The sequence below is a fragment of the Cynocephalus volans genome, chromosome 2 (genome assembly GCF_027409185.1).
Source record: "Cynocephalus volans isolate mCynVol1 chromosome 2, mCynVol1.pri, whole genome shotgun sequence".
Taxonomy (NCBI): domain Eukaryota; kingdom Metazoa; phylum Chordata; class Mammalia; order Dermoptera; family Cynocephalidae; genus Cynocephalus; species Cynocephalus volans.
This window is the reverse complement of record NC_084461.1, coordinates 171,852,389-171,872,576: the sequence shown is the minus strand read 5'-3', so window position 1 is coordinate 171,872,576 and position 20,188 is coordinate 171,852,389. Positions and strand designations below refer to the sequence as shown.

At 51.6% G+C, this 20,188-nt stretch overlaps 1 protein-coding gene across 1 annotated transcript in view; it reads right to left on the bottom strand.

Annotated features, from left to right (window-relative positions):
* The window catches only part of LOXL2 (lysyl oxidase like 2), an 85,324-nt gene that overhangs the window by 19,414 nt on the left and 45,722 nt on the right, over positions 1-20,188 (bottom strand). The window contains exons 5-7 of the mRNA XM_063086760.1: positions 15,902-16,124; positions 11,785-11,968; positions 4,682-4,833 (exon numbers count right to left, since the gene is read on the bottom strand). Coding sequence (XP_062942830.1) covers positions 4,682-4,833; positions 11,785-11,968; positions 15,902-16,124 — 559 coding nt within the window. The remainder of the gene's footprint in view (positions 1-4,681; positions 4,834-11,784; positions 11,969-15,901; positions 16,125-20,188) is intronic.

Sequence of the window (20,188 nt, the reverse complement as noted above, 5' to 3'; positions counted from 1 at the left end):
ACTCAAAAGACCATCAGCAGGGGGCTGCTCTCTAATCAGACACTTGGGAGGATGTGCTCAAGGGGTCTTAAAATGTTAGAATTTCCCAAGACTCCTTCCTGGGTCCTCTTCTCTTTCCATACTTCTGCCTGGCTGGTTCCAGCTTCTGATCTCATCTGGTACTCCCCACTGGCCTCTCTGAGACCCATATAGTCAACTGCCTATATGACAATTCCACTTGGCATCTCCGAGATCCCAAATCCGAACTTGTCCTCTTTTTTCTCTCTCCCTAAACTTGTTCTCTATCTCTGCCCTCCCCCCTTGTTGCACATCCTGTCATAATTTTCATCCTGTGGATTTTATCTCCTGTCTTCCTCCTTCTCCCAGGTGTCATCCCTCCTTGCCTGAGCCGGACCTCCCCAGCCTTCTTACTGCCTTTGCTCTTGCAGAGCTTGTCAATGATCCCTTCTCTACTCAGAAGCCAGAGTCGTGTTTTACAGACACCCGATCATGCCACTCTCCTGCTCAGAACCCGGGAGTGGCTTCCCGTTGCCCTGCTAATCTCCTCTTCAGCCTGTCTCGTGTCTCTCATCCCTATTCTCTGACCTCCAGGCCCTGGGTCTTCTTCCAGTTTCCATGGCTTGCTCTCTGATTTTCTTGACCACATCACACGGTAAGTGGCACCTTTCACACTGAAGACTGCTATGTACAGACCCCTTTCGCATGGTTGATCCCCGTTCATCTTTCAGATTCCATACACAATGAGACCTCCCTCCGACTGGGGTCAGAGCCCCGTTACACATTCTATAGCTCCCTATACCTCTCCTTCCTAGCACTTATGGCAATTCTAGTTAAGCTAATTCACAATTTGTTTACCATCTGTCGCCACTGCTAGAATATAAGCTCCAAAGGGCAGAGCTGTTATTTGTATGGTTTACTGTGTGTTCAATACCTAAGTACTCCACAAATATTTCTGGAGTGAATGAATAAATGATCAATCTTATGGAAGGAAAGCACAGACCAACATATATGAGCTCAAGCAGGGAGGTCTGGAGTTTGAGGAAGGGTTTTGAAAATGCAACCCTCATCCAAATACTTTACCGTGCTTCCCTTTACACCTGGAGCCACTAATCCCTTTGGGATAAGGCATGACACCTCTGAGAAGTGTAATGCACCAGTCCTTAGCAACAGCATGGACCTTAGGGAATGGGTCTTAATTCTTCTGTGGACTTAGGGCTACAGGGTCAGTGAGGCCAGGCACTAACACACAAGCCAAGGCAGTCCTGATGCTAGATCTCCCTACGGGGTTAGGAGTGGATGGATTAAATGAGCTCATCTGTTCCATGAGCACTGTAAGTGCTGAGGGCATGCTAGCCATAATCCTAACAATGATCGTTGTTAGGGTGGGCATCCCATCAGAAACTGAAAGTCTCTTTAGAGGAGATAGAGGGGGTCACACAGGCAGGAGGAGGGCTAGTGAGAGGAGGCTGAGGTTTGTCTCCTGGGGTCTCTAGCCGTGAGCCCAGGGTGGAGGTGGGCACTGGGCACTGCATTGGGCATGGATTTATATCACCACAGCTAACATATCTTTAGGCCTATGTAAAAATACAGACAACCAAGATGAGTAGAACTATTGGGGAAGCCCTAGAATGGGCTGATCCCCGGCAGGCTGCAGGCTACTCGGTGCTAACGTCTGGGGAAGGTGGCAGTCAGTGCATCTGAGCGCAGCAGGATCGTCTCTGTAACTGCGAGCCATTCCTCTGCTGCTCATTTATTGGAGACCTAGTAATGGCCTGTATTTCCCTCCATATTTCCTTTATGGTAGTACTATGGCGAACCCATTTTATAGACGGGAAAGTGGAGTATCGGATAAGGTAAGTGTCTCTTAACTACCACACTGCACCACCTGCAGACCATCTTCATTAAGTGCCCTTTTCCAAGGGGGATTTGTCAAAGGGCAGGAAGCACTGAATCAGACCCAAAGACCACGTTGAGAGTCACAGTCGGGATGCAGGATGGGGGCTCCCACTGGGGGGCCAAGCTGTGGATCCCAGCCTAGGTGTTCTGAAGCATTTACTGTCCCTTGGGGTCCTGGGGTCTGGACTGACCCCTGGGGCTCACGGCACTCACAAAAGCACCTAATTTTGCCCCTTGTGAAAACCACCTTTGGTTGCCCTTCAGCAGCTGCTGCTTCGGCAAGGAGAAGCCCCCCCCCCGGCACCTCCCTCCCATTCCCCTGGCCCTCTGAGTCTCCAGCCTCCGAGCCTCTCTTCCAGGACAGACAGACACAGTAGGGACTGTGATAGAGACTGCAGGCCTCGGATTAGACCTCGGGATGAGCCCTTTAAAGACCTGGGCCCTGACTTTTGGGAGCCTAAAGCTAAGCTTGGGGGGTCCTCTCTGGGTCCCCTCAGGTGGTTTCCCCACAGACCGTGCCCTGCCTTACTGCTGCCCCTGGAGCAGATCTTCCTGGCCCATCCGCCACTGCAAAAACCGACTTTGCTTTTTTGCCTTGAGACCAATAAAAGATGAGGATAGAGGAGCCTTTTTCCTGCTATCAGAGGCGGCAGAGCTCCCAAGTCTAAGCTCAGGGTGAAGGCTCCTGTCTCTAGGGTCCTCTCCCCTTGTCCATTGCTGCTTGTGTGGCCCTCCCCTAAGGTGATTTGCCCGTGTGGCAGTGTCCCTGACCTGGGTTTTAAAGCCAAGGGAGGTCTCAGAGGCTCTGGCTGCAACATCGACTCTGGGGCCAGGAAAACATGGGGCTACCACTGCCCAAAGCTCCAAGATGCCGCCATGGTTCTCTAAGGCTGACTGCACCTGGAGCAGTTTCTGTGACAGGGAGCAGAGTTTGACTGCTCTGTAAGGAATCTGGCACTTGACACATTGGGGGGCTTTTCTCATTTTCCAGAGTAGACTGGGGTGCCCAAGAGGGGCTGGCCATGAAGTTCTAGCTTGGCACAGGACATTGCTCACCCATCCCAGAGCCTCTCCCAAGGCGCCAGCATCCTGGGGATCTCCTGGCTTGCACTGAAGGCAGCCTGACCTCACCGGCGACAATGGAGCCCCAAGAAGCCTCAGGGGCAGCCAGGAGACTCTGGCCTCACCCTCTCCACCACACCAGCCAATGAAGCAGCCAGGGAAGGTCAGTCTTTCTCAAAGTCTCTTAAAACAGCCCAGGCATTTCCCTTTCTCTGCTCCTCTGTGGCAGCAGTACGGGTTGTAAAGGAGGAAGGAAGGAAGTGAAGAGCAGGCAGCTACATTTTTCAGACATAAAAAGAGAAAACAAAACACCTCCAGCCAGTGGAGTAGGGCATGTTTTGATAAGGTTGTGGCCAGCCAGTCCCACACCTATTTTTGGAGGTGGTGGGGTAGGAGGTTAACACAACCCAGATGTTAACGTGTTAGGAAGCTGAGCACTTCCCAGGGCACATTCCACAACAGGGCTTCATCCTGCTGCCAGGCCAGGGCCAGGCCCACAGTTCAGAGGGAAACTGGAGGTCGGCAAGGGGGGGCCCCAGGATGGAGTAGCTTGCCTGGGAAACCCACCTGCCATTCCCAGGGCCTCCTGCCCAGGCTCCTCTCTCCCAGCAAAGAAGGAAATAAGGCTTTGCTATTGCTGGACGAGCAAAACGATCCAGTTCCAAGTCTGCTGCCTTTATTAGCCACTCAGTAGAAAAGTCCATTTCCTAATGAACGGGGCTAGGAATCACCTCTCAAACCTCCTGTTCTCAGAGGAGGAGACTGAAGACTCAAAGAGATTCATTAGGGAATCAGCTGTAAGTGATTGTTATGGACTGAACTGTGTCCCCTCCCCAATTTGTATGTTGAATCCCTAGCTCCCAATGTGACTGTATGTGGATACAAGGTCTTTAAAGAGGTAGTTAAGGTCAAATGAGATCATATAGGTGGGCCCTAATCCAATCAAACTTTGGTGTTCCTATAAGAAGAGGAAGAAATACCAGGGATGTGCACACACAGAGGAAAAAGTGGCTGAGGACACAGTGAGAAGGTGGCATCTGCGGCCAAAGAGAGAGGCCACAGGAGAAACCAACCCTACTGACACCCTGATCTTTGAGGTCCAGCTTCCAGAACTGTGAGAAAACAGATGTCTGTTGTTTAAGCCTCTATCTGTGGTCTTTTGTTACAGCAGCTTGAACTGACTTACGGTGATAAAACTCAGAAGTGTTGATTCTGCCCAGTTGTTGGTGACATCCTATGGAACCCCACGCCATGCTCATGCAGTCAAGAAGCGCTGTCAGAGCAGGGGCCCAGCTGGGGAACTACCCCAAAGCCTGATGTGTGCGCACCTGCTCATTTTTAACATACACACTCAGGGAGCTCTTCCAATGTGGCCTCTCTGTCTATGGAAAGGGTCCATGCCAGTGTGTCTTGGGTGCAATAGACCTTGAGTCCCCTGCAGAAAAGACTTAGTTGCCATCACATCAATGTCCTGTCCCAGAGCAGGGCATGGCACACAGTGGGTGCCCAACATCTACCCCTAAGGAAGGTGGTGCTTTTACATGTTTTCTCATTCGGCACATTAAGAAATGGTAGGTGACAATGTCATTGACAGTGACAGCAGCAGAGCCTGAACCCTTTCTGAGTTCATCTCAGAGCAGTGTAACATGCCCTTAGTGTCCTTCAGAGTGAGGCCACCTGGCCTACACTCTGGGGCCTCAGCAACACGGTCCCCTTCACTCACCTTCTTCTGAAAGCCCATGGCAGGGATGTTACATCTCACTCCAGCATCTTCCTCGTGGTTGCAGCCCTGAGACTCAGCGTTGAATTTGCAATCTATGATGGATTTCTCGTTCCCTGTGCACTCGATCTCATTGAGGTGGATGGGGCCCATCCCTGGAGAGGGAAAACAGACATGTGCTGTGAAAACTTCCGAAGAAAATTTTCTGGAACTGGCAAGAAAGTCCAGGCTGATAGAACTTGCCTCTTCCATCCTCAAAACTCTCCCAACTGCCTATTCTAATCAGCTCAGTGACCCAGGCCGCTTCTCCCTGGAGAGAACATTGCTAATTGCCTTGACATTCACTTCTCCCGTAAGAGCAAATAAAGTTTCTTACTAACTTGCTGTGTGACCTCGGCCAGACCATTCAGCCTCTCTGAATGTTGGTTTTCTCACATTAACAAAGGAGTTAGAGTAGAAGGCATCTAAGTTTCCTTTCCAACTTTAATATTCCATGCATTTATGAATCTGGAACTGGTATCTATTGCTATATCAGTCAGGGTCCCTGCAGGAAACAGATGGCATAAACAAATTGAATGATTTGAGTTACAAAAAGGGATTTTTAAAATTAAAGTGTGAATGGAGTGTTTTGAAATCATAAAGCATAGTCCAGTACTCAAGGGCTACTCACACTGGGCACAGATACCACCCCAGGCCTGCAGGAGTGAGGGGAAGAAGCCAGTATCTAACCCGGGAGAGGAAAAGGGCTGTGTGGAGCCACCTGATCAGGGCTGTCACCCTTGGTGGAGGAGCACAGCACCTGGGGGATTCTGCAGGGAGAACAATTGCCCCAGCCCCTCTCCTTTCCCCCATCCCAGTTCCTGCCAGTGCTCCTTCTTGGCCAAGCCCTACCGTGCCTCTGGGGTACTGGAAAGTATGGACAAGCGTGGAGAGTGGACCTAGAGGGACAGAGGAAGACATCCAGCACATGAACATGGGGACGATGCGGGAAGCTTCTTGTGCAGTCATTGAGATAACAAGAGAGAGCCTCCCACTGCTGGGGAGAGAGAAGTCCCAGCCTGGCCAGCCTTCAGTTCACTTCTGCTCACAAAACTAATGCTGCTCTGTAGAGTCCATCAGGACAGGTAAAGCCGGTTCTGTCCAAGTGCCCTGGGCCGCACCGACTCCCATCTCCTTGGTCCTGCTCTGCTGCTCAGTCCTCCCCCTGGTCCTCCCCAGCCTCCTCTTGAGGGTCCCCAACACCTCCCATCTTTCATCCCACGCCTTCCTCCAACCTGTCACTCCCTTTCAGGGCAAACTTTTGGAAGAGTCACCTGTTTTTGTCCTCTCTACGTCCAGGGCCAGCAGTGCCTCTGGGTTCCTCTGCCAGTGCTCCCCATCTCGGCAAACGGCACCTCCAACAACGCAGTTGCTCTTGCCAGAACCCAGAGGTCGTCTCCGGTACCACCTCCTACTCCTGTATCCCTGACAACGAATCTATCACCAGCTTCTGCTCAATCCCCCCAAATCTGGATGCTTTTTTGTTCCATTTCTGCCACCACAACACGAGTCTGACCCTGTCATCTCCCCTTTGGATAACGCAAAAGCCTTCACTCTCCTTCCCTCTTGCTTACTCCGTTCTATTCACCACCCATCAGCCCATGAGGTTTTTAACACATGTTGAATCATGTCACTCCCATCTGAAAACCCTTCAATGGCTTCTCACTGCACTTGGGGAGAAGTGCATGGATCCATGGTGACCAAATGGCTGTGCAGGCCCTGCGTGATCTGGCCTCCCACTTCTGTCCTGGTTCTGCCTGCTCCACCCCACCTCTGACACACGGACACCTCGAGCTGAGCTGCCCCCTCTGCCTGGACCACTCTCCCTCCACTCCTCACCCTCCAGCTCCTGTGCATACTTCAGGGCTTGGCTTCACGTCACCTCCTTAGAGAACCTTGTTGGTCCCTCCCCCTATGCTAAGCTGGGTGCCCCCTATGTTCTCTCGCTGGGCACTCTGCTCTGCATTGTCTCAGGTGGCCGTTTGTTGAATGTCTGTCTTCCCCATTAAACTGGAGGGCCCGTGAGGGCAGGGACCATGTGTTTTCCTTTTGTATATTCCCGTCTAGAGCCTGGCAACTAGCCAATGCTCACCTAACAAAGTGTCTTCACAAACTCTGCTGCCCTCCCTGAGCACCTGCTACATGGAGGCCTCTGTGCCAGGTGCTCCAGATGCAAAGATGGAGAAGGCAGGCCCTGCCCTAAAGCACTCCTAGCTCCTGGGGGAGGCAGAACTTACACAAAGATGTGGTCAGTAATAAATACAGGGCGATGACAGTGCTTTGGAGTCCAAAGGATGGGTCGTTGGCTCTGTCAACAGGTTCTGCAAATGGCCGGGATCTAGCTTACGGAGGCCAAAACTTAATTTCCAGAATCAACCTATATTAGTAGGTAAGAGCCAAGTTTCTATTTCCTTGGAAATTCATAAATGGCACAGCTTCCAATTCTTTGGAATTTTATAAAATGTGTAAAACCACATTGGCCACTATGGCTGCAAGCATCCAAGGACTAAGTGGAAAGGCTGTGACAAAATACAGATCCTAAACAGAGCCCCCGAGCAAGCAAGGTCACAGCTCAGGAGTAAGGTAGACACAGAAATGGGTCGCAAGTTTGGGCCTGGGTACCCACCTCCCTGGCAGCAGGGAGGATGGAGTGAGGATGACCGTCACTCCTGCTTATCGAGCATGAACATGTGCTAGATTCTGTCCTAAACACATCGCTTATTTAACTCACTTAATCATCACAGCAACCTAATAAAATTAGAAATCTGGGGACCAAAGATTCACTGGCCCAGTGGGGGAGGCAGGTTTCAAACCAGGCAGCCTGACCCCAGGGTACGATCTTGCTAAGTTTCTGAAGCTCATTCAGGAGAGTGAGAAACCTAATGCTGGAAGAGCAGAAGGTTTTGTCTGGGAAAGAGTGAGCCGATCCGGTCCATACCTCGTGTTCCCCTGCCTCCAGGGAAGCTCCCACCGCCTCCTGCCTGCTGCAGTGCCTTCTGCTTTCTGCCTATCTAAGTAGAAGCTGGACTCCAAAGAGCACCTCAACCTGTCCTCCTCCTCCAAGGCGCAGTTTGAAATGGCCTCGCCCTCAGCTGAACTGCTGCGCTTACTTTCTACACCTCTCACTCATGAGGCAGGGAGCTGGGTAGTCAGCCTGAAACTAATGCAATCTCAGGACTGAAGACTGGGGATTCACAAATCCTTGGGCAGTGACAAAACCTCTCTGAGCCTCGCTTTCCTCATCTGTAAATGGGCAATAATAATATCTATTTTGCAGGGTTGGGATTATGAGGAATGAACAATGGGTTACTAGGAACACAGTAATAGTGGGTACTATTATCACTATTATTTCTTGCATGTCATCATCTGTTTGTTAGTGTATGTTATCTTTGACTCAGGTTGTTTCTTATTTCTCCCACTTGAGTGGAGCTCCTGGAGAGCAGAAACAAACACTATCAATGTTTGTGGAATAAATGAACTCTCCTTTCCAGGATCCAGCATAAACAGCACTCAGTGAATATTGGTGGATTGCTAGACCATAGCACAGAACTGGGCAGGAGAGGAAAGGCCAGCTCAAGAGGCTGACATGCTTTGCCACCATGTCACAGTCAGTTAGCCTCCTTCTGGCCTTTGCAGCCATCTGGGGATAAGTCCTGAAGGGCAGGGCCCCCTCCCCTGAAGCACGCATGTTCACGGTGCGTCAGAGGCAGAGCCCAGTGTGCCTCACACTCTTCCCTGTCCCACCAGTTCCATGGCAGGTCTGGCAGGGTGGGAAGTGGTGCTGAAAGACATGGACAGGGTGTCCAGCTGCAGTATGCCCGGGGTGCCTATGGGTTCGTGGCTCCTTCTGCTGACCTGGGTTTGCATCCGTGTCCTCCAGTTTTCACCCGCTCTTGGGTTCTGGATCACCCCCAAACAGCTCCTCCCCATGGTGCTTCCCCACCCCACCTTGGCTCCCTTCTCGCCCATGTACAGAGCCTGACCTGGGTGACCACAGGCTTGGAGCAGAATTGGGGACTATGGAAAAGCACATCTAAGCTCCTGGAGCATGTTCTGGACTCCGGGTCCAGGCCAATGAGTGGGTTAAAGAGTCAACTAAGCAGATTACAGTCAAATTTTAGAAAGCACAACAGAACAGAACAGGACATATCACGGTGCTTTGCAGGTTGTAAAGGTAAGCTTCGTTTCACGTAAGTTTTGCTTCAGTTTCATGTGTCTGGCATGTCCTGACACATGTATTTCTTATTGGGGATTGCAGGCAAAGGGTTTTAAGTCATTGCTTTAGAGCTGCCCTGTCCAATACAGTAGCCAGCAGCCACTATGGCTATTGAGCACTCGAAATGTAGCTGGCCTGATCTGACATATGCTGGAAGTGTAAAATACAGCCTGGATGCCAATGATCTCACTAATAGTGTTTATATTGATTACAAGTCAAAATTACAATATTTTGGATATGCTGGGTTAAAAAATAATTATAATTAACTTCTACATTTTAAAAAAATGTGGCTACTAGAAAATTCAAAATTACATATGTGGCCCACATTATATGTCTACTGGACAGCGCTGGTCTAGAGTGCGGGATCTTCACCACGTGTTTGTTCAGCTGGCCCTGCTTGTGCAGTCAGAACGCATCCGTCCATCCCTTCCTCTTTCACAGCATCAACATCTCTGGAGCACTATGTGCTGGGCACAGACTCAGTGCTAAGGACACGGAGATAAGGACACCCTCCCCTCACGTGGTGCTCAGTCTGGTGGGGGAGGTGGACACGCCCACAGTTGGAGTCCAGATGTACGCAGGGGTCCTGAAGCCCAGAGGGCAGTGCTGAGGCTGGACCCAGACAGAGCCTCAGGCCTCATTAGTCCAGCCACCTCATTTTATACTGAACAGCCCAGGGTCCAGAGGTTACTCCAGGTCACCGAGCCAGTGGGTGGCCAGGCCAGGCTGAGGACTCAGATTGCCCGACTCCCAGTCATGGCCCTTTCACTACTCCTGGCTATGGGTGTGGTCACTTGGTCCATCAGCTAAAGCCAGGACAGGGGGGACTGACCCTGTCTGCTCTGTGACTTCACATTGAATGTGGTACTTTTTTCCCTTTCTGCCTACTGGAGTTGACCCCGCCCAGCGTGGCAGAGATGATAAATCATCAAATGATTCTTTCAAGGACAGCATCAAAGATGCCAGATGCCTCTTTCTCCCAGAGTTCTGCAGGTCTTTGGAAACCTTTGGCTGCTCCAGGCAGTGAAATAATTAGGTCACACAGCACACGCCCATGATAAATGGAATGTTTGTGTCATCGAGTGCTTGTTTATCCCTCAGAATGAGTGGTCTTTGTCCTGCAGGCCTTGGGAAAACACAAACCTACATGTTGCTTGGTCAGGAAAATGGACTGTGGGAATATTCAAGATCCATGGGGACCCCGAAGAGCTCACTGTGACCAGGGGAGGACGACTGTCATGTGTGTAAGTGAAGCTGCCACGTGGCGTGATGTGACACTGAAGTCCACTCCAGACCACCACACTGTGGTGCACACCCAGGAGGCTTGCACAGACTAGAGAATGAAGTTAGAGAGACGTTCCCAATGTGAATGGGACTGGACCAAGCTGAGTATAAAGGAAGAAGCCCAAATCTGAGAGTAAGGAGATGTGGGTTTCAGTCTTTCTCTGCCACCAATGAATGGGGTGACGTCAGACTTGTTGTCCTGAGCCTCAAATTCCTCCTCTGTTAGACTAGATGGTCTGAGGTCCTCTCCAGCAACACTGTCTATGATTCTGGGACTCTCTCTCCAGTCCACTGGAACATGGGCCTCCTTCCAACCTTGGGGAACCATTGACGCATGGACCCACTGCAGGCTGAGGCTGGGGCATGCTGTAGAAATAACCCACGAATGGCACTAGACACATGACCTCCACTTCTAGAAACATGAGAGCTTCATGTTCTCCAAGTGAGCTGAAAGTTAAGTTCAGCACAGGATTCTGGAATCTCACATAAGGAAACAACCGGATGTGGTGTCAGGCCCTGGGAGAGTGGGGACTATTATTTCCTCCAGGCTGTGACTGATGACCTCACCACATTCCTTTCTGTGGGGTGATGGCCTCATGTCTGACAGTATGGAAATCCTCTCCCTGCAGGATAGGACACTGCCCCCTTGTCCGTCCATCTGCAGCTGCCCACTGTCCTTCCTCCCAACCCCTCCCTGCCATAGCACCCCTGGGTCTGCAGCAGCTCCCTGCTGGTCAGTGCTGAAAAGATTCCAGGAAATGACCATGACGTCCCTTGCTCAAACCACAGTTCTCCAGGGGAGGGCTGGGCCCTCACCAGGTTGCAGACTCTGTGTGGGGTGAAGACTCCTCCTTCTGAAGGACCAGGGGCTTGCAAGGATGAGCGGTCTTCATGGGGCTTGTCGGGGACAGGAAAGCGATCTGTTCTGTGTCGTCTTGTGGTTACAACAGTGCTCTCAACGGAGTAACCCATTTGAAAGCCCCTATACTTTTGTTCTTTGCTTACATGAAAGATTTGTTCAGGACACTTAATAAAAACCAGGTCCTTTCTCATTAGTGTCTCATGACATCTGGAGGGGGGCATCCTGTTCCCTGTCTCTGCTGTCAGGGAGAGAATGACTGTGGGGCTGCACCGGGGCAGAAAAGTAAGATGATATTTGGTTCTTTCGTGTCGCATGACTCACAGCATGATGAACTCCATGGTCTTCTTTTGGAGGGACAGCCTGAGAGTCCCAGCTCCCATGGTGGGGCAGCAGGGAGCACAGGGTTAGGAGTTGGGACACGGACATTGGAGTGGTCATTGGATGCTAATATGTTGTCTCACTTTGGTTATTTACTCCGCTCTCTGGGTCTCAGCTTCCCAATCCATAAAATGGGAGCTCAGTGTTCTCTAAGGCCCCTTCCTGCTCTGACTGTCTGAGGAATTCTCAAATGGAGCAGTAGCTACTTGAAGGCAGGAGGAAAAGCAGGAAGAGCCTGAAGCACTCACAGCCAGCAGCCGGGGCTGGGGTCACGGAGCCATGCTCTCCTGTGAAGAGAGGCCCCATCAGCATCTCCCCGTTCCTTACCTTGCCCCAGCCGGGAGCCAGTGATGGCCTCTTTGGCACTTCCAAAGCCCAGCTCTCTGCAGACCACACTGGCTGACACCAGGTCCCACTTGTCGTCACAGACAGTTCCCCACTCTCCATTCTTGAGCACCTCCACGCGGCCCTCGCCGAGGTTGGCGCCACCTCTCAACCGCACCAGGGGTTGCTGCAGAGACACACCGTCTTGCTAAATGCAGAAGCTGATGCATGCTCGGTGGGCACCCACCATCCACTCCTCTCTCCACCCACCCCCCCCCCGCCCAGTCCAGGCACCAGTCTGGAAGCTGAAACTGTGCTGGATTTGCGGGTGGGGAGGGACTCACTCACACAGTCAGCTCCACTGCAAGCTCCCTTTGCAGCCTTGCATGGAAATTTTGTCCTGGACCCCTGAGGAGTCCACTAGGGACCCTCATCAGCTCATCACCCCAACCCACGCTTGGCTCAAGGGTCCTTCCTTTAGGACTTCCCTCCACACTCTGACTCCAGAGCCTTGAGCTTTGGAGCTACAGAAAGAAGCTCCTACCCCCAAAGGCCCGCAGATTCCAAATGGGCCATAATTCCACCTTGCTTATAACAGAGAGCTTTGGTCTAGCCCTGCAGGGAGACTCCACAGTACTAAGCAGACTACACTGAAATGATCCCACTGTACACGCCAGTGAGAGGCAGGAGGGAGCAGACAGGAGGATGGAAAGATAGGGAACTCAACAGCAGGCCTTACCAAAAAAGCCAGACCTCACGTAGCCATGACTCAGGGAAGGGATGTTGTAAGGATGGGGAGCCTCACGCTGACCTGTCCCAGAGCTGGTCACACACCTGGCCACCTCCTGATTCTACACCAAGTCCAAATTAGCCTGATCCTTCAGAAGATACAGCCCCACCAGATATACAGAGAGGGTAGAAAGTTACAGTTTAAATGCCCCTAATGCTCACTGACAGCTTGGAAGCCTTCATCTCCTTATGGGTGTATGGAATTACAAGGAGTAAGACCCACTCTCCACCAGCATCTTGACCCTAGTGGATTGTGTAAGATGGGAGCTGGGTCACTTGACACCATCTGTCCACATGCCCTGGTTTGCATCAGTTTCTGTGCACGTGTGCATGCACATGCGTGTGTGTGTGCCTATGTATAAAAACATGTACATGTGGGTGTTGGGGAAGGCTCAAAAGTCTGTGAGGCTCTGAGTTATGGTCTCTCATTTGATTCGATAGAGGGAGTGAGACTGACTGTGCAGCTGTTCCAGGTGTTTCGGATCAGGCCAGAATCATTGTTCCACCCTGGCCGATGCTGTCTGCAGTGCATGACTCCCCCCAACCCACCCACCGATGGCCTGGCCAGAGGTGGTGTCTTTGAGTATTCACTTTGAGGGCCAAGGTGTCAAACTAGAACTTGTCTCTCCATCCTCCAGCCACATCTCTGTCCCCCACCAACTGCACTTCTGGCTGGCTATGGCAGGGAGGGGTGTGGTGACAGCACCCAGATTTACAGACCTCAGGGGCTGCTCTGAACTTGGCACTGTGGGGAGAAGAAGGGAGGGACGGGGTGGGTACAAAGCACCCAGTGGCTTCAGGAACTTTCATTCTAGCTTTGAAAAACGAAACAAAACAAATCAAACTGCTGGCTCTAGACTCTGTTTTCTATACAACTGTGACCTCCATTTCCCAAGCTGTCTAGCTGGATTGGGGGGTGGGGGGCTGGGGAGGCTTCCCATGGAGCAGACCATCCTTGACTTAAGCTTAACAGAGGCAGAGTGCCACATAACCTCAACCCAGATGGCAGTGGCCAGGCAGAGTCAGCTGGCCCTGGAGGGAAGGAAGAGAACGAGGGAGAACGTGGCATAAGGAGCTCTTGCTCTTTTTCAGTTGGTTTGGTATGAACTTGATTCCTTTGCTTTAAACTACACGGTAGAAGAATTCCAAAACAGTAGGATCTGGTATTCTGATGACACAGGAGGAAAGTGCAGAGGCTCAGGCTGAGGCTGGAGAAAGGCCATGTGGGGTGTGCAGGGGCTGCAAGGGTGGCCTGAGCGAACATGATGGTGTCACATCCGCCCATGCACTTCTGAGACCCCTGAGGGGACCGCCTCCTGGAAGTGCCTGGAAGTCACTGCAGAGTTCCCACACTTTCTGGCTGAGGAGGGCCAGGCCCACCAAAAGCATTTTACTCCTCCCATTTAAGGCTGCATCTTTTGTCTAAATGCACCACCCCAGCCTGGGAGGGGACACCCGACATGGTTTATGCAGATCTGGCCCTAGTTTCCTTCTCCACTGGAGGAGTGTTATCACACCCCTTCCAAGAGCAGGCCTTTGGGTGTTGATGGGGAAGGGAGAGTGGGGAAGGCAGGGAGAAAGATGGGGGGGAGGAAGGGAAGGGGGAGAGGAGACACAGGGGTGATTTGGGTGCACCTGCTGCTCCCGCCCCACCGCCCCCATCTGGCTGATACACCATCTGACCCCCCAGGGCCCTTCTCCCTCCTCTGCTCCTGCTCAGCCCTGATTTGGGCAGAGCTAACTTGGAACTCACCCCTGCCAGGGTGATGATAAGTACCAAGATTTTATCTGGCACCAGGAATTGCTGGGGTTCAGGGGCTGTTACCCCAAAATATGGTGCATTGACATGCTGGAATAAAGCAGCAGCCTCAAGACCTCTCTAACCTCCGGCCCCTCCTGTCTCTCAGTCCTCGTCATTCTCCAAAGCACAGGACAAAGCTGTTCCCTAATCTGCCCAAAGTCAAAACCCACCAAAGAAGAAAACAATTAGTACCTTTGGTTCTTTCCCTGAATTTTCATTAACTTAACTCATAACACGGGAAAAAACACCAAAGTCTGTCAATACACCTGGACAGATTTTTGTCACAGACAATTGTCTTCTCAAAGAGAATCATTTACTAGTCACTGCCAGCTTAACACACCGTCCCAGGCCATTGTGCGTTCTCAAGGACTATTGTGTCCCCCTGAAAACCATTTGCTCCTACACCCCCACCTTCCCTTCCCCTGTGAAGAAGTATATTTAAGTATTGGCACCCCGCTGGATTAATGGGTAATCATTCTGAAATTTCCCCATGCTATGCTTTTTCTGCCTATTAACTGAATCTTGAGAGTTGATTTTTTAAAATGAAGCTTCAGGGATGAAGGGGAAGTTTTTACCTTACCCTACAAATCATCCCTACACATGATCAGTGACCTCTTCTACACCTCCCTCTGCTCTTCCTGTGTGCTGTTCCCACTCAGCAGCCCCGTGTTAGCAGTTCCAGAGCACACAAATCACAGACCTTCTGGTGGATATTTGAAAAAAGGTCAGAAAAAAGCAAAACTAACTGAGGGAAGATAGAACAGGGTACTTTCTCTTTTCTAGAAGATGGGTTAAACCTGCCCTGGTTGGGATAATTTACTTGTCCTAAGAAGTCAGACTGTTAAAATGGTGGTGTTCATTTATATGGGAAGACATACATCTATATCTCTTGAATGCACTCACACACACACACACTCTCTCTCACCCCCACATACTCTTATAGACACGCACTCTCATAGACACACACACACACACACACACACACACACACACACACACACACACAGTCTCTCTCTCACCCCCCCCCCCCCACACACACTCTCATAGACACACACACAAAGGTTCTGGTTTGCATAAGTACAATGTGACTAATGCACAGATGACTTAGACATGGTAATGGTAGGTTTTCTATCTTGGTGAAAGCTTTTTAACATTGCTGTCTTTTCTGTCACAATATAAACCAAAGCATGTTAGAAAACATTTGTAGCTGGTTTCTTGTGATTTTGAGAGGGTATCACATTTCCAACAGTTCCAGAACACTTTTCTCCTTTGGGAATTGCATAGGAGCACAAGGTCCCTGTCTGACTACCCCGATATCATCTCCTTATGCCGGGTTGGCAGACAGTGTGCCAAACCTGTGACAGCCCACAGTGGGGTGCTCTCGTCTCCCAGGTATTCATCTTCTGCAGAGGGGACTCTGGTCTCAGAGTAAAGCAGCAATGGTGCTCTCTCCTGGGGGTCCCTGCTGGTCTGTAACACCCCCCAACCCCACCGGGTGCCGAGCAGCCGCCCCTCCTGCCTGGTCCTCACCTCTGGCTTGTAGGCTTTCCGAAATCTCGAGGGTCCATCAGGGCTGAAGACTTGGCCAGGCACACAACTCACCACAGCCGGCAGCCCATTCTCACAGGTGACGTTCTTCATGGGGTCCAATGACACTTGGGTGCCCAACTTGCAGCTGGAGATGTGGGCCTCGGTGCCTGTGCAGTCCATGGAGAACGGCCAGTAGCGCTGCTTCCTCCGTGCGGCAAACATTCTGCAGGGGGCAGGAGGGGCGGGTGACCGGGGTGTCACAGCACCCACCCCTGATTCCTTCCGCAGCTAGGCAGAACAGGACGGACGTGGTCCCTGCTCCTGGAGCTCAGCCCTGCTTCACAGACAGGGACTCTGCTCAGTGTTTCTACCGACACTCACTGAGCACTTGGTGTATGCTAGGCACTGCGCTGGGCACTGGGGGCAGGGCCCAGAGGGGGCACACGACCTCCTGTCCTCAGGCAGCTTCCATTCAGGGAGAGAACTAACTCAGAGTAGTGAAATAATAATAATAATAATGCTAAAACCTACAAACACAAAATGCAAAAAAGTATCTAAAAGATAGCAATCTAAGAGAGGTGAGATCCCTGGTCCCAGAAAGTCCCTCAGGCCCAGGCAAGCCAGAATGGTTGGTCACCCCACTCTTCTGAGAATTTCAGCACAGTTTGTCATGGTTCCCTGGCTTTCTTTTCCTCTATCTATGAAAGTACAAATTGATTGCTAAGCTCTCTCCCAGTGATATACAAGATTCAGTGTGTAAATACAACAGGAATCAAGGGAACAGTCTTAAATGACACCATCTGGGGGGTCAATGAACACTTTGCTTGGTAAAGGAAACTATGCCGGCAATGAACTCTGCCACAGACCTTACCAGATCCTAAGCCGGGAAAATCAGAGAGGTGAGCTGGTCTCCATACCACACCATATGGCAGCTCTTAGCCTGTATTTTTTACACATGCAAAGTGATCCTATGTTTTTTGTGGGGGGGGCATGGAGGCAGGATATGGATTAAAGTAATTCAAAGATTTTTCTAAAACAATAACCAACTGATAAGTAGTAAGCTGGTTATCAGAAAGGTTACCGTACCTCAGTTTTCTCATATCCAAATCAGAAGAAGTCACAGTATCTACTTCATAAGATTGTTCTGGCAGTTAAATGAGTTAATTAAAGCACTTATAAAGCACTTAAAACAGTGCTCAGAACATAGGAAGTTCTACCTAAGTGTTTGTGAAGTAAACAATAGAACTGTACTGGTTAAAGGGAGGAAAAAACAAGAGGTAGCTCAGGAGGGGTCCCCATGGCTAGAGTGTTGAGGACGACTTCACGGAAGACCAGGCTTTGATTGGGCCTTGAATGATGGTGGGATTGGAAATGGAGGGCAGCAGGAAGGACCGTTGTCCTCTCACGCTGTCCTAGCACTCTGTGGCCTGTGTGCTTGTCCCTGCTTGGCAGGACCCAGAGAGATGCCAGCAGAAAGCAGACGGCATTGTTGCCCAGTGGAGGGGCCTCCCAGGGCAGGCTGACCCTGGAGGCGGTGCAATGGGGGTCAGCCTGGCAGTACGTGTTTGTCTCAGTCTGAGCGGGGCATGAACACACAGTGAGGACAAATTCCACATCTCTCCTTAGCCAGAATGTGAGACTTGTAACAATTCTACCACACCCATGAGTGCAATAACATGGAATCTTTGCTAGAAGGACTATCCTGGGAAATTCGGGGTGCATGCTCAGCACAGCGATGGCCCAGAGCAGAGAACTACACGGGTGGACATGAATAAGTCCAAGAACCACTGCCTGCTCCTCCCCACTTCCTGCAAGGCCCCTGCACTGGAAAACCTACAGCACCCCCACCATCCACACGCCCCCCCATGTGGCCGGGCACACCTCCCTTGGCTCAGCAAAACCCTTTTGCCTCCAGCTGCCAATAAACACCACGCTCTCCAGAAATGGATGTGCTGAGTTCTTAACAGAGAGCAAACGCAGAGCTTTAAGAACTCCTGTCCTCCCAGGCAGCGGCTGCCCTCTTATGTCAGCTCCCAGGAATGAGCCACCCACCCGACCTTCCACCAGGCTGTGGCCCACCCTCCCCCACCCCAACACAATCCACCGTAGACACCCCAGGGGTGCAGACAGGAGTTGCAGGGGAGCGTGAGTGGACAACCCACTCCAGGCCAGAGATTGGATGACAACTTGGAGTTAGGGGCAGTGAGAAAGAAGCCTGCTTGCTAAAGGGCCATCTAGGTCTGTGCTGGGTAGAAGGAAGACTACTGAGCTGGACTGAGTGGACTAAATATGGGAAGTCCTACTGGCTTTCCCAGCTCAGTGTGAAGCCAGATTGTGTGGGGATTTTGCCAATGGCTGAGCATGTCTATTTTAACTATGCATTCCAAAACTGGGGAAATCACCACAGGATGGATCCAGGGCCCCTCTGGTCCCACTGTCAGTTGAAACTCCATTGATCACTTGAACTCCACGGCTCCCACTGTGACTGGAGGGCCACAGTGATGTTTGGGGTCTCCTGGAATCAGTGTCAGTTCAGAACCAGTGTCCAGTATTCCCTAAAAGTCTGATTCTTTTCTTTTCCCCAATGCACAGTTGCCCTGGTAAAAGACCATACATCCCTTCGGGGAAGGATGGGGGAAAGGTTAGCTGTGTTAATTTTCCGTAGTGTGCTGGAGTTCTTCCTCCAAGGCACCCAGCCTCCCCTTCATTCTGGTTCAAGTCTGAGAATTGATTGAGGGGCCGTGATTCTGTTTTTATGATTCCAAATTAGACTTTTGTTCACTCGACTTAGACCTTCTCTGGTTATACAGCTCAAGTAAGAACTTGGTAGGCTTCCCATCCGTTTCACTTCTGGGAATGTCATCACCAACTAGCCATCGATACTGAGTGCATGAGTCAGAACATTCGGATGGTGGCTTTGTCTCTGTGTCCATCATGGTAACCACGCCCATCTTTCCTTCAGCTGGGGAGGGCCCCCACGTGGCCCCTGACCCTCCTGGATGACTCCCATTGCATTAGGTTTTGCAGTTCAGTGGCTACAGCTCCCACTGGGAGGTCTGGACCACAGAGAAGAGCAATCACAGAGCTCGGCAGGGATGCCGGGGCTCCAGTCACGAATTTATTCCTCAGAGTCATGGGGAAAGGTGTGTCTTCTGGACCCCCCACCCCACTGCCAGTGTAGGCGAGTGGTCTTAAATGACAAACCCACCCTAATGTTTCATTCTCCCTAAGCCTCTGATTCCCTTCCTCTGAAGGGCACATCCAGCTTGCTCATGCCGGTCCGAGTTGTAGCCAACCAATCAACCACTGTTAGGGCCCTTCCTAACTCCCTGAGTGCGGCATTAAACGCAGAATTTCTGCTTAGTGAGCTCATATCAATAAAGCAATGTCAATACTGGGCTCCTGCTTTAAGGAAAAAAAGAAAAGATGACAAAATGCTCCTGGGCCTGGGGATGGGACTCTGCAGCTTTAATCTCACTTGCTTCAGAGTTCACGCTGCACTCCGCAGCCCCTCCAGAAGTCAGCTCCAAGCTGGGAGCAGCCCTTGGTGAGGAGGTCCTGACTGCACTCTCGGGGGAGCCTGTGGATGCAGAGGCCTCAGGGGCGCATAGGTGACTGGGGGTCGGGGAAACAGAGGCTCTGAGGAAGAGCTGCAGTCACCGGCCACTGGGTAACTGGGAGGCCTCTGAGCAGCCACCGGTGGGTTAGCAGAGGGAGCCAGCCAGCCCCAGGACAGTGAGGAGGTCCCAGGTGGAGAGACCTTGGAGGTGAATTTCTCTGGCTGGGTGGATACATGGACATTACTAACCCCACCCCAGACCAAGAATTACTTTGCAAACAGCATTCTTCCTAGAGTGGGCAGTGCTTCATGGGAAACCTCAAGGCTGGCTGGAGGAGTGAAGGGGACAGGGGGCAAGGTGCCAGTGGAAGCCACTTGCTCCAGGACCAGGCAGCGTGTCAGCCTCAGTTTGGCTTCCAGACCCCTGTGGTCCTCATTTTCTGAGCAGAGCCCATGAATGCCCCTGGCCCCAGCGCAGCCCTGCCCCAGCCCTCGGACAGGCCAGTGCTGCTCAGCTGGCCCTGCCTCCTGGGAGGATCGGAGCTGCAGCAGGCCTGAAAGTGGGGGCAGCGGCAGGGACTCTCCCTGGAGCAGCCCCGGCTGTCCTGTGGGCTCTGCAGGAAGGGGCCGTGTGGCCCGAGTCCTCTGCCCTTTAGGCCTCAGTCACCTCCTGTGCAGACTGAGGGCTTGGGCCAGAGACTTCCGAACCCTGGGAGTCCCGGCTCTGT